We start from the raw sequence: 15,838 nt of genomic DNA, 5'->3' as shown, positions 1-15,838 counted from the left end.
ATAATGATGAGGGGTGAATTAGAAATATGGTTCTGTAAACGCAAAATGTTATAAGAACTTTGATTGTTATTGTAATGTAACCTGTAACTTTTTAAAAAGTGTCAGCGTACCTGGACAGCACTGTTGCTGTTGACTGGTGTTTTTGTTTCAACCCCACATCCTGCAACCCTACCCTAGAGGTCACCAGAAAGGTCAGGATGATGTCATTGCTTCCTAAATGGGAGCATTGCAGGGGATGCACTGGGATTGTATGGCTGGGGCCATTTATGGTTGAAATATCTGTATTTGTAGGTCATTGCCACACAATAGAACCAGGGGATTACATGTCAGTCGTGCTTTCCAATTGTCCCTCCAGAAGAGAATACTGTTGTGCATGTAAACCTTGGTGCACTGGCGGCTGTCTGCTAACGGGAATGTTGTGTGAGGGTTTATCGTCATATTTCTGACTAGCAGACAAGCTTGAGGTGTATGTATGTATGAATGGTGTCATGTGTTAATTTTGTAGAAGTTGGTAATATATAAATGGTTGTGACTCCTTGTTTTTCTAACCCTTGCCACTCAGATGGTGAGTCATATCAGATTGATTCTTGCATTTGGTAACTTTATACTCCCACTTGACCCTGCTATACTGACACAGTCCTGAAGTAGTGTTTGTTTACAAAGTTTATACAATTGACTAGTTGAAATGTTCACTAGCATGGTGCATCTTGTGTAGGCTGCTGAGCCATAGGGTAAAAGAATTACTTAATGTATGACAGTGTCATCTTAATTTTCCCAAATGCTATGTACTATGGCACTATGCACTATTTGAAGATATGTATTACATGCACTTGACCCACTGATTGCAAAGCGGTATGATCCATTTCTTTATCAAAATGTACAATGTAACCAAAAACTACAAGAAGTTACGAACATGAAGGAAAGATTTGTGTTGATGTTGTAAAAAAAACAGTATTCTTATTTGATATGTGCTTTATTGATTTGAAACATAGTCAGGCTCAGGGTTAGGCTGGCACTGGGATGAGAAATCGAGTGGGCGGGAAGCTGATTTTAACAGGGGAGGAAGTCCAGTCTTCCAAATGACTGTAATATGAGTCCCCAAGGGGGTTACTTAAGGGCTGATTCAATTCCTTCTTGCCATTCCCAAGGCCAAGTCCAACTGTGAGATTATTTTAGAGGCCCCAGATTGCAGTATATGATTTCAGACTCTGCAGCTGTGTAATAAGTTAGAACTTTTATGTTTGTTGAAAGACAAACAGTGCTGATTCTCTCAAGTTCAAACACAGTGGAGTCATGTTTATGTGGGTGTGGAGTCCTGTGGACTGTATGAGTCATCAGCAGTGGGATAACTGAATTTGCTTTGTGACATCATGTGGACCTAAGTACTCACACTGCTCAATACTAACCTGCTTAACTGAATATGGAACAGTTGTTCGGAACATATTTGCTGAAATAATATCCGATGACTGTGTTGTAACACGTTATTCCCCAGTAAAAAGTTTGATACATATTATATTATAAATGGTAATTTGTAGGTCTTGTGAACATTCTAGATTCTCATAGGAAGGTAGCAAGTGGTACACTAACTTTGTTTTTGTACTCTTGTTATCATGGTCTGAGAACATGGTATTTGTTCTGTTAAAAATGTAATTAGATTAGATGTTTACTTTGCATGAAATTCAATTTGAGTCTGTCCCACAGACCAGGTTAGAGAGTACAATGCCAGCATGCTAAGGTTGAAAACAGCTTTTCACCAGTGACCTTTACCTAGTGATACCAGGGTCAGTGGGCAAAGCTGTATTTTCCACTCTTATCTGCACAGCAGTGGTATCCTGTCTTCTGAATATAAAGTTCATTAATCTTCATGTAGTCCTGATAATATGTTAAACATTTCCTTTCCTTTGTGGTTGCAGCAGCCTAGCTGCGTAGCAGGTCAGGATGGCGGACACGGACGTCGTGCTGAACGGGCCCCCTGATGTGGGAGACGGTAAAGCGTCATCTGGAGGGAGCAGCCCACCCCAGTCCCCAGTAGCTGAGACCAAACAGAGCAAGGTGAAGCGACCAGTCGACATTCAGCAAGATGTACACGAGATGGAAAAGCGCAAGAGAGTCTCCCTGATTCTCAACTCACAAGCATTCAGGTTAGTCAGACTTGACTGTGGTTTCTTGACTTCTCCTGTTAGACCTTTCTCCTTTTTCGGAGATTGTTGTCTGTAACTTAGTGTAAGTGTAAGTTAATTTGAACTATTCCAGCTGCATTAATAACATGATAATTGCTTTTGAATGTTAACAAATGCCACACCTTTGAAAAGCACATATTAGACCATTCACCCTAAGTGACAGCTAAAATCCCTAGCTCTGCTATATTAGAAGTAAGAATGAAATTTATGATTCATGTATCCAGTTTTGTACAGAAGCTTTGTGGAAGGGAATGATGTGACATCATCAGGTAACCTCAGCAGAGGCATAAACAATAGTCTGTCATCTATTGGTGGCTGAGACTTACTAAAATCAAACAGACAGATTGTTAGTGAACTCTGTCCTATGTAAAGTAAGAGTAATGTATTCCTCGTTGATACATCCTTTGTATTCCTGAAGGGGTGTTGACAAATTTGCCATACCCACAAACTTTCCACACGAAGTAAATACCTTGAGTCAAACACAAGAAAGAAACGGCAACATACTTCATTTCGTTAGGGGTTGTCTGTTGGTTGCAAATGAACAACATGTTAAGGTATTTCATAAATTAATACCTGTTTACATTCCGTAGATGACTTTGTTGTTTATGTTTGTAAAATGAACTCTGTATATGTGACCTTGCTATAGTCTAGTGAGCCAATATATATGTGTCACAATCCATTTCTTGCCATGAGTCTTCTGTCTTATCTGTTTTTCTTGCAATATGGTCCGTTTTGGTAGATTCAACTGGACTTGACAAATGGGTTTGACAAATGATGCACCTGAGCTTTGTTAGCACTCTACGTGTATATAAAGAACTATGAAGCCTTGTTAACGGCATTCGTCTTTACAAAGGGTCCATTAGGTCTGCATGACCTTTCCTGGGCAAACATACTCCCACCCTCCCCAAACATGGGGCTGCAGTATGGCCTGTCTGTGAGACTCAAGTATAGGGTGCAAAGGATTTACAGGTGTTCTTACAAAAGCGATTAAAGCATGAATTGGAAAAGAGTCAAAGGTTGGACAGGAGATAAGTTTTGGTTCATGAACATGCATACATGCCAACTCATTAAGTCATCCTTTCATTTAATAAGTATGGTGTCATGTCCTGAGGCAAAAGCATTGTTACTGTGGAAGGTTATAAGTGAATGGATGTATTCAGTACTGGTAATAAACAAATATATTGATCTCTCCTTCAGAGTATGTGACAGCTAGAAAAAATCTAGTTGGTAACTTTGGATGTAGAAAACAAATAATGCTGACACAGATAACATGATCATGCAGAGTGGTCAGTATGACATATTGCTGCTGGAAACCTCCGAACGAAGATGAAACATACAAAGATGAAACATACTGACATAGATAGTAGCTCTCCAATGTTTTGAGATAATAACTCTCTGTCATAATCTGTTCTCTGAACTTAATTCCATTGTTATCATTTCTTTCAAACAGAGAGGAGCTGGAAGAAATTATTGAGTCTCAGATCAAGTCAGGCCCTCATCCGGCCAGCCTGATAGCCCTGCAGCAGATCAGTGAGCTCATCCTCCCCCAGGCCAGGGTGCCCACTTCTGTACTGTCTGGTGGGGGAATGAGAGGTGAGAACGCATCTTCAATATCCAATGTTATCATATAAAGAAACTTTCTCTGCTAAATCCATGGTGCTGTCAAACCTGCACAAGAAGACCACTTAGGGGACTGATAAAATCAGCTCTACAATGGTTACATGAGAGGATTCTTAATTCTTGTATCAATCAAATTCAATAGAAACAATTATCTAAGGGACCACTAAACGTTGTCACATTGGCCAGGTGGTTCTTATGTAGAGGTGATCACTTGTACAGGATTGGCTTTAATTGTAAAAGACCCATGTGAGTTTCCTAGGAATCCCTGTTGGGCAAAAGTTTAGGTACTCACAGACGTGTGTACTTTTTACTATGATTAGAACCAACAAGTTTATTTTTGATGTCCTCAGCCACAGGAATCGTAATCCCCATCAATGACCTCCGCGGAGTGGACGCCATGAGCTACAGCAAGGGCGAGAAACTCCTGCGATGCAAGCTGGCCTCCCTTTACCGGCTGGTGGACATGCATGGATGGACCAACCTCATATACAACCACATCACGGTGAGTGGGGTTATTGTCAGTAAACATGTACATGTCATACTGATGTGTGCAGAGATGGCTGGAGTTGTCAAGTAGATCCAAGGTATACATTTCAATAAACTATGTTTACAACCAGGTGACAACTCAAAAGAAGCTGCAGTGGTCTTTCGCTAACATATATCAAAATGAGAAAATATGTCACATTTGTCATCAAATCACCAATAATAATTGAGCATCTTCCTCACTCTCTGACCCCAAGGTACCTCTGTTGGTAGCATGAGTGTGCATCCATTATACGTATCTGGCAGTCTTAATTGGGACTAGTTGTGTCTGTTGATTTACAAGTCCCCACTAAGCCATGTTTATATTTGTAGACAGCTTGTTGCAATGTGGTCATGGGATTATCAAATCCCAGTGGATTGTTGGATGCAATCCAAATAAATCTTTTTGTAATATTTACTCTGGGATGAGCATTTGCATCAAAGGACCAGAAAATCATGTAACATCGCAATGGTCAACATGTTCTGTGGTTAACCTATAACCTCTGGACTGTGGACTGATACCCTCATCTCACAAGACAAAGGTAGCTGCTGTAACTTGTAATTCTGAAAAAATAAAACCTTGCAGACTGGTCCCTAGATTGTTGGGTGGTATATCCCATGAGCAGTATGATAAGGTAAGAGTGGTTTTAGTGGTTGTGGTGAGGTTTGTTCACACAGACAGGCAAGCCTGACATGTCAGGTGCCCCTGTATCTGTCAGACACATGGTGTGTGTGTGGTTGCCGCACATGGCTCTCATTAATCCCAAACCTGATCCACAGTTTTGGTTCAAAACAAGTAAGTAAACTGTGTTTCCTGTAAGCCCGCCTCCTGCAAGGTCTGTTGACATGTTGGATAGGGGTGATTACCAAACACATGCCCCTGCTTGTTTCATGGCGATTCCCTGTCCATCTACAGGTCAGCAGATCAAGCATGGTGCCAGGAAGAGCACAGTGTCTTTCATGTTTTAGAACTTTCAATATGTCAATATGCCAAACACAAGATCATATAAACATTCAATCTCAAGGCTAGTATAATCTTAACATATAACTTTTGCAGTAGTGGTAAAAAGGTTTTTTCCCCACAGACAATGATGATCTATTTTGCATATTATGATCTATCAAGACTATCAACCTAAAATTATCAGAAATAACTTAGGTAGGCCAATCTTTGTTCGAAGTCCGTCCATGCAGTCATTCCACATTCTGTAACAATGCAGGATGTAAGTTTATTGCCCTGAAAAAATGGGCTACCAATACATAAATCAAGAGCAATACATCCCCTTCCATATTTACCTGTAACTATAGAAAGGCCAATGCAGTGTTGATAGTTCCTGGAGTCCTTGGCTAGATGCCATACAAGACAACCAACATTTCCCTGCTCTGTAATAATTTATTCCACCCAGTGGAAAAGCCATAAAATGAGTCAAAGTAAAGATATAAATTTGATGGGTTGTCATTATGCAAAATGTCAAATGGCTATCTGATAGAAGGTATTAGAATGCAGAAAGACAAGTGAGATATTGGTATGTAAGGATCATCGGAAAAGGCATGACTAGCTGTAAACTGTGAAGTCTGTTCTTGCTTGAAAGGTGTAGCTTTGCTCTGCAGACTGTCCTCCCAGCAGAGAGTGATGCCAACAAGTATTGAACAGCACAAGAATGTGCTCCCTGAAAATGAGAAGTCAGAATTTTCATTACACACTTCATTACACAGCTAGCAGCCAGGATGGAATTCAGAATTCTGCCATTTCCCAGGGGTGGCTCCTGCAATATCAGGCACTTTTATATCTCTTTCTCCTGTGGGATGTTTTAATTAACAAAGGTGCTGATGGAAAGCTGTCCCATAGGCAGGAGAAAGGAGTATTCAATTCATGGCTTGTAAGGAAAATTTTGGATCAGTTTACCAATACTCAAGTCAACACAATGGTATCGTGATAAAGACGATATGAAACACTGGTGTACCAGTAATTGAGTAAAGATGCAATGGTATTTTCTACTTCTAGTAATGAAATGCTGGACACTCTTCCCCCAGCCATGTAAAATACACGTGAAAAGGCTTGTAAGCAGGTTATCAATCTGGCTTACCTCAAGCTCTTCCTTCATTCTCAACATGGAAACTGTGATCTCAAGATTGTCAGGCATCTAATCCAGTGTTACCTGGGGCCATGTTGTCTTGATCCTCCATTATCCTGACCTAATTCCAGTGTAATTGGGCAGGGTAGAGACCTCCTCCAGCTCCCATCATGCCATCTGGAGTCTGTCTTACAGGCAGAATGGGTTCAACCCATGCAGCAGGGTGGAAAACAAATAAAATTTGGGAGGAAAATGAGCATGACAGAGACACTCCTTAGGGCCTGGTCTGAGATTGGGAACTAGGGACATTCTTGGCATGGTCGGCACATATCATAAAAAGATTTAGCTGTCTTGTTACCATAAAGGCTGTCCTAGATGCATGTAGGTTTTGGTTTTGTCATAGCCTGCATGAAAATTCTACATCAACATTGTACAATGACCTACGACTAGTGACCGCTCTATTACAAATAGCCCTGAGAAAAGGTGCTGACTGTCCTAATCACTCTTGTCAGGCTTTGAAAGTCAAGGAAAAATACAGTTGCATACATGTAGGTTTTGTCAAACTTTTGCAGGTGGTTTCTCTGAGAAAAGCTGTAGGTGTTTAATTTGATTGTTAGCAATTAAATTGAACTTCAGAGTATGTGGTGTCTGTAGATTTCTTTCTTCAATAGCTGCTCTATGTACATGAAATGCTGTGGATATCTCAAAAGGGAAGATGAAAGAAGCAGTCATTTGAGTCAGTACTGGTGTTTGCCAACCGAATGTAGGACACAGTTAAAACAATGTTTGATCAAACCAGGCACTTAGTGCATGACATAAATCACACTGTCACTCAAATATGCAAAACACTTAGTAAACTGTAAATTATGTACAGTGGTAACAATTCAGTCGGAAATGCACATACAAAGTGATTGAAGGCCTGATTTCAAATTGAAGCAATTCCAGAACTGTGGCATGATTGCATGTAGAGCTGATGACCACCATGATCTCGTAACAGCCATTGGTTCATAATTTATTACATGTACCAACATAACATGCCTTAAGGGACTATATATTTCAATCTGGAAGAATGATCTCAGCAATTGTGAGTGCCTAAAGGCTGACTTTATCATAGAGAATTTCCAGCCCCCTGGTCATGAGTAACATCTCTTGGCTGACATTCAAACCATGTCTAGACTGGCACTAATACATTTAACTTCTCAGACAACAGTTAGGCATACCTTCAGCCATGTTAGGTATGTTGCTGTTCAACTGATGAATGTATGTATCCTTTGCCTAACTAAGTAAGACCTAAACTTGTAAAGGTCTGTGCTGCCCTGCCTAGTAACTACTAGCTGGGTGTCGTCTGAGGATAGAATCTTCATTACCATAGGGTCATTGCTGCGATGTTAACAATCATTTGCAAACATAATGTCTCACTTTATCATCTATCTTCAGATTGAAACCATTTTGGATGCCCATATTGACTATGTAATTCCTGGCCTCTTCTGATAGTACACTCCATTTTTGCGTAAATAATTTCATCAGGTTGGTGAATGATTGAAATTGAGTATCAAAGTTCTTTATCCACAACCACTTGTTTACAAGAGCGTTTCAATGACCATCATTGAAGATGACAGATGATCACTGAATCATTGGCTCTTGTAAACAAGTGATTATGAATGAAGAATTTTGATATTCCTGTATTCCATTTTGAGTAAAAAAAGTCCAGCAAGACCAAAGACATGCTGAAGCACTGACATCAGCTTCTTCCTGATGCAGTTATTGTGCTGCATTTTACCGATAATGATGCAGATATATGTGAGATTTTATGCTAATTTTGTCCTATTGTGATAATGGGCAGTATGTTGTAAATACAAGTTTCATGCACTTCACTGTGCTGTGACATGCCAGTCGATATTCAATAAATCTGAATCTGTATCTTCCTCCCCTCTGTGTTCCCAGGTTCGCATCAGCCAGGAGAAGGAACACTTCCTCATCAACCCGTACGGGATGATGTACAACGAGCTGACCGCTGCCTCCCTGGTCAAGGTGGACATGCAGGGCCAGGTCATCGACCCCGGCATCACCACCTTCGGCATCAACAAGGGGGGCTTCATGTTGCATAGTGCCGTGCACCAGTTCCGCCCCGACTGCAGATGTGTAATGCACCTGTACAACGAAGCTGTGTCTGCAGTAAGTCTACATCTTCAGCTTCAACATTATACTCTTCTACTGCAGTTATCTAACTTTTAATGCATTTAGCCCATGTTGAATATGAAAATGCAATTATGGTCATTGTAATGAAAAAAAATACAAAATCATTATACACATGCCCCTCACCCCACTTTTCCTTCCGTCACCTCTCCTGTTCCTTCTGTTCTTGTATCATTGTATCATCTTTTTCACGTATGCTAAAAGTAAAAGACTTTTTTTTATTGTCACCAACAAAATGTGACGAAAAATAGATGAACTTTTGTGTGTTTCTTGCCTCAGGTATCTGCCACCAAGCAGGGCTTGATGCCGATATCCCATGAGGCCCTGCTGATCGGAGAGGTTTCCTACTACGACTACCGCGGTGTTCCAGTCGACCAGAACGAAAGAGACACCATCGCTAGGAGCCTGGGACCAAAGAACAAGGTAAGATAAGACCCCCTGTTTGAGGAAAAGTCCCTCAGGTGTTTGTACTTACTATTATTCGTGGGCTCCCTGCCCTACAGCAATTTCACCATGCAGGTCATATACCAGTAATCTAGATAAGCTTTACTCATGAAAAGTAATGAAGGATGTAGAATGTCCGTCTAGAGTCCCAAAAGTGTAATTGTTATTCCAAAGCCATTTCATTTTGTAGATAATGTGTCTGCCAAATTGCTATTTTAGTACAGTGTACTAGCAGATGTTTCAAATATTCCAATTGCATCTCTTTTGTAAAGCAAGATTATTTATATAGCTGGCATCATGTAAAGCTGTATTGGACTTTTCAGTGAATCTTTTCTGCTTAACACAACAATGTGTATTGCGTTGCTATGTACATAGGTGCTGATACTGAGAAACCACGGTGTACTGGTGTGTGCAGAGACGATAGAGGAAGCTTGGTACCTTGCATACAACACTGTGAAGGCTTGTGAGATACAGGTATGAATAGAATACATTACTTGGATTGCTTTCACTTTTCATATCCAAGGATATGCCAAACCAATATGCAACATACGAGCAGTAATAAATAAGTACTTGTGGCTCCATTTTTCTGTAGAAAATTCTGTTTTGGAAAGGAAGGTATGGGAGGCTCCTTTGTACATTTTCTGTCCTGTTGAATTAGAAATAAAAATGTACTAAATCTGCACAGATTAATACAGTAAGAATCGAAACTGCATAAACATTAGACATTCTTATAAGTTATAACTGTGCTGTTACATGCTCATGAGCAGTTCATGCTGCTGTAGTTAAAAGTGATGCAATTACATTACAAAACAGTAAGACAGTAACTGTGCACCGATTAAGACAGTCAAAATATCATGATACAAATGGCAGTTGTAACCATGTAACATTTGTTCTGCTTTAGTTGAAGGTGATAAAAATGTACTAAATTCGCATAGATTAATACAGTGAAAATCAAAACTGCATAAACTTTTGATAGTTGTTTAAGTTATGTAACTGCATTTTTGTTCAAGCTGCTGTAGTTAAAAGTGATGCAATTACAAAAGATTGTAGGAACTCTTGACTAAGTTGTGACCGTGGATTTGTTCTGCTTTAGTTGAAGGCGATGCCTGCAGGACTGGATAACCTGATTGTCCTGGACCGCTCAGCGCTGCGTGAGGAGCCCAAGGAGGAACAGAAGGGTGGCGGGGACACGGCACACTACAAGGCAACTGAGGAGAAGCACTACAAGTGGAAAAAGGGAGAGCTAGAGTTTGAGGCACTAATGAGACAGATGGACAATTCGGTAAGAATCAAAAGAAGAACATGCATGTTTGCATCAAGCAAGAGAGTAGCTAACTTGAAGCATTATATTGCCCTGGAGAGTGCTGAAGAATTGTCACTATTTTGGCACTTCCCTTGAAGTTACTAAAGCTTGTAATGAGAAAGGAATTTAAGGGTAGAGTTATGAAATTTTTGTCCCACAATGTATCCCAAATGTATAGGGGTAGCTGAAGGTAAAAGCCTGAAGTTTTGGGAAAGGTGCAAATACGACCATATTCCTATGGTTGTTATATTCAAGCCAGACTCATAGTTGATGGAGTGCCTAACCAGTTTCCTTGCCTGGCGTGTTCAGGGCTACAAGACTGGGTACATCTACCACCAGCCAGTCGTGCGCCACCTGCCCGGCACAGGCAAGAGCAACGATGAGGTCGCCATTCCTCCGTCGGCCTCGGGATTCACAGAAACAGCCGGGCACGACGACGACCTGGGCTTCCTCTCGCCTGCGCGCCGGGCCATGGACCGGAAACAGGGCGAGAAGACCAAGTGGCTGCACTCCCCAAACGTGTACACCAAGGTGCAGGTGCAGGTGGAACAGAACGGGGATGGAGAGGAACCCAAAACAGTGACCAGGGTATGTTCCCATACAAAATCACCTTGGTGAAGCATTCAAAATTGCCTGTGTGATTCTGTAAATGTGCTCTGAAGACATTTCACAATGGATTGTTTCATCCTTCCACAGCCCCACCTACAATCAAGTATTTGCTGTTTTTTTTAGCTGAATGTCATCAAAAAGTTGTACTAAATTTGTACCACTTGCTGAAGAAGGTGACATTAAACTGTTTTGATCATTTCGTTATTGTTTTCTTTGTTTTTGTAACAGTGGGTGTCGGAGGACTCCCCCAGCAAAGGTACCATCATCAAGGTGGACCCCAACGCCTTTGTTCCCACAGGGATACCTGAAGAGGATGTGCGCAACAAGGTCAAAGTGGTAAGTGTGTTGAAGGTTCTTTACAGTGTGCTGTAACTTTTGATCAGTGTATCGCTGTTTGTTAGACCAGGGAAGTGGTTGAGATCTGACAAGAATGTGACTTGGTTGACTTGTTTTGCAGCTGAAGGACAAGCGAGTTGCAGACAAACTATCGTCAGGCCCTCAGTCGAATATTCTGCACGGCATGCCCTGGGCAGCCACTGCTTCTGTAAGTTTGTTTATCTTTACAGTTTGAGATTTTTAAGATAGGTCATATCACACACATAAATAGACAGACATTGTAAAGCAGGCATGATGCATTACAACTGCTTTCTGGCGATTCCTTATACTTCTGTTGCTTAAGAAAGTTTAAGCTTTATTTTAAAATGAATATTTGAACAATGTATGTGAAGACCTGTGTATCTACATGTACACGTATCTTTGCACTTGCAAACTGTATGAAAGATGGAAGTAGACAACATAGTACAGCCAAACATGCTCACTGTGTTGCCATTCATGACTTCTTACAGGGTGACCAGGTTGTTGTTCATGCGGGGTCAAAGGGTATAATTCAGCAGGAGTTCCAGGATGAATTTGTGTTCCCAATGTTACAAAGTCCAAATCCGTTTGAGAAGATGACAGAGAAGGAGCTGGAAGAGTATCGCAAGGAAGTGGAGAAGAAGCAGAGAGGTAAGTTGTACTTATTTTTCGCTACACGCTTGTCTGTGCAAGATGTTTTGTCCATGATAACATCTGTGGCTTGAAATAGGACATTCTGCATTCTCCAAACTATGTTTACAACAATCAAAAGGACTTCTGATGCAGTACCAATGAGAATTGATAGGTGTTGCTGTTTTACAATTTTAAGCTGAACTAAATTGGGCCCCAAACTATGATCTGGACTTCTTCTTCTTGAAGTATACTGTGCAACACCCATCTGTTGGGGTGAGACTAGGCTAGGGTGAGACGCACAAGAGACATAGTGTCATTTATCAAAAACTCTTGTTTAGGAAAGATACCAAGAAACATACTGTTTCTTAGTGGTGGAAATCAATGTCCTATTTCAAGCCCTTCTGCACAAGTTGATTGATTGGTGCTGAAGCCTGTTGGTTTGCCACCTGCTGCATGACAGTGCTTGCATGTGACGCGGCTGCGTGTGTGTGTGCTGCAGGTGTGGGCGAGGAGGAGATCACCACGACGACCGTGGAGACGGTGGTGATCGATGGCCAGGTGAAGACGGTCCAGAAGGAGACCGTCCTGACGGTGGTCAAGTCCGGGGAGGGCGAGGACGCAGAGATACATGAGAAACTCATGGAAGGTCAGCATGGCAGGGAGAATACTGCAAGGCTTCTCTTGCTGTTGCTGTTTGTCTGACAATGTTACAAGGATGTAGTTGAAGGCACATGAGATAGCATTTTGGAGAATGTTGGTATGTCAAAATGTCACCAATACTAACAGCATGGGACTTAGAGTGGGCGATGGATAGGATTGAAATGCTGTAGGCTGGGAAATATTTGTGCGTTGGCAACTCAAAATTTAGTATCCATCTGACTGCAAGCCTTCTTAGTTAGATTTTTAAGTAATTGTTCATTTTATTCAATCCATACATACTGTTACGAATTCACACCAACATAGCTGGATACCCAGAGAAAGAAACTTGTGAAATAAGCCCATATATTTTAGTAGTAGTAGTAAATTTTGACCAGGAACAAATGTTTGGTATAGACAAATTATACTTACAGACTGAATTTCGGACTGGAAAATGTAGACATGTATTCCAATGTTTTTTCTAGAGGCTTTAGTATTTTCACAAATTTTAGAGTAGTATTCTTCCACGTATACGTTTTCAAGTAAATGGGGTACAATTCAGGCATACTACACGCACAGGTAGTGTAAACAGCAGTATGTCACTATCAGCAGTATGCCTTAACAAGCTGTAACACCTCCTAATTCTTATCTAGAGTTACGAGCTGCCAGCATCAAACGCAAAACGCCTACCAAACGCCACTCGTCCTCGTCTCACAGCTCTCAGGAGGAGAGCTTGGTTAACAGACCTGCTGGCTCGACTGAAGAGCCAGAATCTAAACCTTCCATACAGCCTGTATCTGAACCTCCTACACAGGCACCAGTAAAACAGGGTAACCGTCACAAAACAATCAACCTCAAACCCAAATCACGACAGCATAACTGATGAGTGAACAAAGTTGATTACAAGTCAATAAATCTAATACAACAGGATTGATTCTGAAAGTAATCGAGCGCCACTCTTAATCAATGCATTAATGGAAAATTAGATTAAACCTCAAGTTGAATTAAGATCCAATCATTGCTAATTGACAAATGAGTCGAATTGATTGCAAGTTGATGATACCATCTCTAAATCTATCAGTTGGGGTTATCTTACCTCTCTTAAGTCTTTTGATTGGATGCAGCTTGGTATTGATATTACTGATTGATTTGAATTACTATGACAAAATAATGCTGTTTATTCAACAGTAGCAACTTATAAGCTACATTTAGTTGCAGTAGTGTCCAATATTTGATAAACTTAATCTTAATAATTTGTTGACATGTTCATGGTCATAAAAAAAGATTCACAAAAATGTCCTTCACAATAATTATACACAGGAAATGAATGCTGGGGTAGTGTTAAGGAAGTGTTTGATTGCTCAAGTAAATTGTTTCAATTTCAGTGATATTGGTAGCATATTTGATTTTCAGCCGTGATTCTCAGAAAGTATTCAAAATATGTGCTATCATAAAAGTCCTGTAATCATAATTTCTTTTTCTCCACATTTTGATGAAAATATGTGATCATAAGTTTACGTCCATGATTGGATGCAATGATTAGTTGTGTATGAAACTTAGATTGTTGTATAACACAGCTCTTTATTCACAACTAAGGAATTTACAACCAATGGTTGGCATGTAAAATCAAGTTGGTTTTACATAAAGAACTGTGTTATGCAGTCCTTTACCAGCCTGTTGAAATTATTCAGATGTTTAGATTGTTGTGTGTTTGTGATTTTTAACTTTTCCCCCGTTTCTGTTCAGAAATCAAAGCAGCGAGCCCGAAGCGGCTGTCGCCTGCCTCCCCAGGGTCTCCAGCGGGCAGCCCGGTGAACGGTCAGGGCGCCCCAGCAGGCGGGTCGCCTGAGAAGGCGGCAGAGGCCGGGGAGTCGTCAGAGGGAACACCCAATGCCAGCGGCAAGGAGTCCTCACCAACTAAGGTACTGATGAGCTAGAAGGGTTAGCTATTAGTCCAAGGTTACACTTCAGAAGTTCCTTTCCTTCTATCTGAATTAAGGGTGGTGTTCTTCAGCATTTCATGATTCAGTTTCACCACTGAGTGGTCAAGACGTCCAACTTTTTACCACCTTTCACATTGCCCACTTCATTGCAGCACACACTCTCACACTACAAAAACTTGCATGCAGACTCTCCATTCAAACAACTTTCTGAATACTGAGAGGGGGAAACTGATTTTTTTTTTTCAATTTGGGTCGTCTCTGGGTGACACTCAACTCTTCACTCAATCTCATTCAAGCTGGAATGATTTCCCCCTTTTACATTATTTGGTTCTACTTACCTCTCATCTGTGATGTCTTCTCATAGTTGTGTAGGTCTATCTTTTGTGGGTGTGTCACCCCAGGTAAGCATGTCAGTCTCTGGTATTGCCACAAGCCACTTGATTTTTCACACCTTACTCTGTGTTTTAGTGGCATGGCAGCAAAACATTTTTCATGCTTGTAAAACAGCCTTGTAATAGTGATGTGGGTTTTTTTGTGCATTTCTAAACAGCTATCAAAACAGACATTGAATTGTAAAGCTTAGTACAGTAATCTGCTGGCAATATCATATACTGACAGCTTTGTCACCTACTATTTGGAAGTTTCTTCGTAAGATGTATCCATCTCTGGCCAAATCTATACATTTTTAGAGCATGTAGTCTGTTTCCAAAACAAAAGGACTTTTTTTGTATGGAAAGTCAGACTGTTAAACACACATTAGCAGAAATAGCATACATGTGTTTTTAGTATTCTTTTTTCACATGTGGAAAGCAGTAGATACACTGTACTTTGGAGTTGCTTTCAACACCTGTTTTTGCTCTAAAGATTTTTGTGAGCTGCTTTAGTTCCAACAGCTGCAGATGACACATCAGTAGAATAAGTAAAGAGGTCATCAACATTTTAAAGCTTTTCTGTGTTTGACATTTTTTTGACAACTGCATAACATTCACCCAGCCCATAGAGGGTCAGATAGCATAAGCAAGTCCTCAATATTTCACCAGGATTTTAAAAAATACCAATTTTTATGTGTATGATGAATGTGACTCTCTTAATGTGCAGGAGACATCCCCAACCAAGAAGAAAAAGAAACTCCGAACACCGTCCTTCCTCAAGAGCAAGAAGAAGGACAAGAAGAAAGACAAGGAATAAGCGAAGACACACCCACCAACAAATGAAACTTTAAAAAGAATTACTATGTTGGGTGCTACAATACACATCAGCCTACAAAGTGGAATAAGAGGCTTTTGGGGGGGTTTAGCTGCTGTAGGGGGTATTGCAGCCCCTGTA

At 40.7% G+C, this 15,838-nt stretch overlaps 1 protein-coding gene across 4 annotated transcripts in view; it reads left to right on the top strand.

The window, feature by feature from the left end:
• The window catches only part of LOC109463191 (alpha-adducin-like), a 33,537-nt gene extending 17,699 nt beyond the window's left edge, over positions 1–15,838 (top strand). The window contains exons 2-16 of one of the 4 annotated variants that reach the window (XM_019759903.1): positions 1,917–2,141; positions 3,631–3,773; positions 4,151–4,302; positions 8,339–8,569; positions 8,870–9,013; positions 9,410–9,508; positions 10,128–10,316; positions 10,647–10,925; positions 11,175–11,282; positions 11,404–11,490; positions 11,792–11,951; positions 12,433–12,579; positions 13,223–13,399; positions 14,316–14,491; positions 15,611–15,838. In XM_019759903.1, coding sequence (XP_019615462.1) covers positions 1,939–2,141; positions 3,631–3,773; positions 4,151–4,302; positions 8,339–8,569; positions 8,870–9,013; positions 9,410–9,508; positions 10,128–10,316; positions 10,647–10,925; positions 11,175–11,282; positions 11,404–11,490; positions 11,792–11,951; positions 12,433–12,579; positions 13,223–13,399; positions 14,316–14,491; positions 15,611–15,700 — 2,385 coding nt within the window. In that variant the 5' untranslated portion in view covers positions 1,917–1,938 and the 3' untranslated portion in view covers positions 15,701–15,838. Of the gene's footprint in view, positions 1–1,913; positions 2,142–3,630; positions 3,774–4,150; positions 4,303–8,338; positions 8,570–8,869; positions 9,014–9,409; positions 9,509–10,127; positions 10,317–10,646; positions 10,926–11,174; positions 11,283–11,403; positions 11,491–11,791; positions 11,952–12,432; positions 12,580–13,222; positions 13,400–14,315; positions 14,492–15,610 lie in introns of all 4 variants that reach the window. The other 3 variants (XM_019759902.1, XM_019759904.1, XM_019759905.1) reach the window with 3 other exon arrangements.

Source organism: Branchiostoma belcheri, unplaced genomic scaffold, assembly GCF_001625305.1.
Source record: "Branchiostoma belcheri isolate BF01 breed outbred unplaced genomic scaffold, Haploidv18h27 scaffold123, whole genome shotgun sequence".
Lineage (NCBI taxonomy): Eukaryota > Metazoa > Chordata > Leptocardii > Amphioxiformes > Branchiostomatidae > Branchiostoma > Branchiostoma belcheri.
This window is presented reverse-complemented; position numbering and strand designations above follow the sequence as displayed.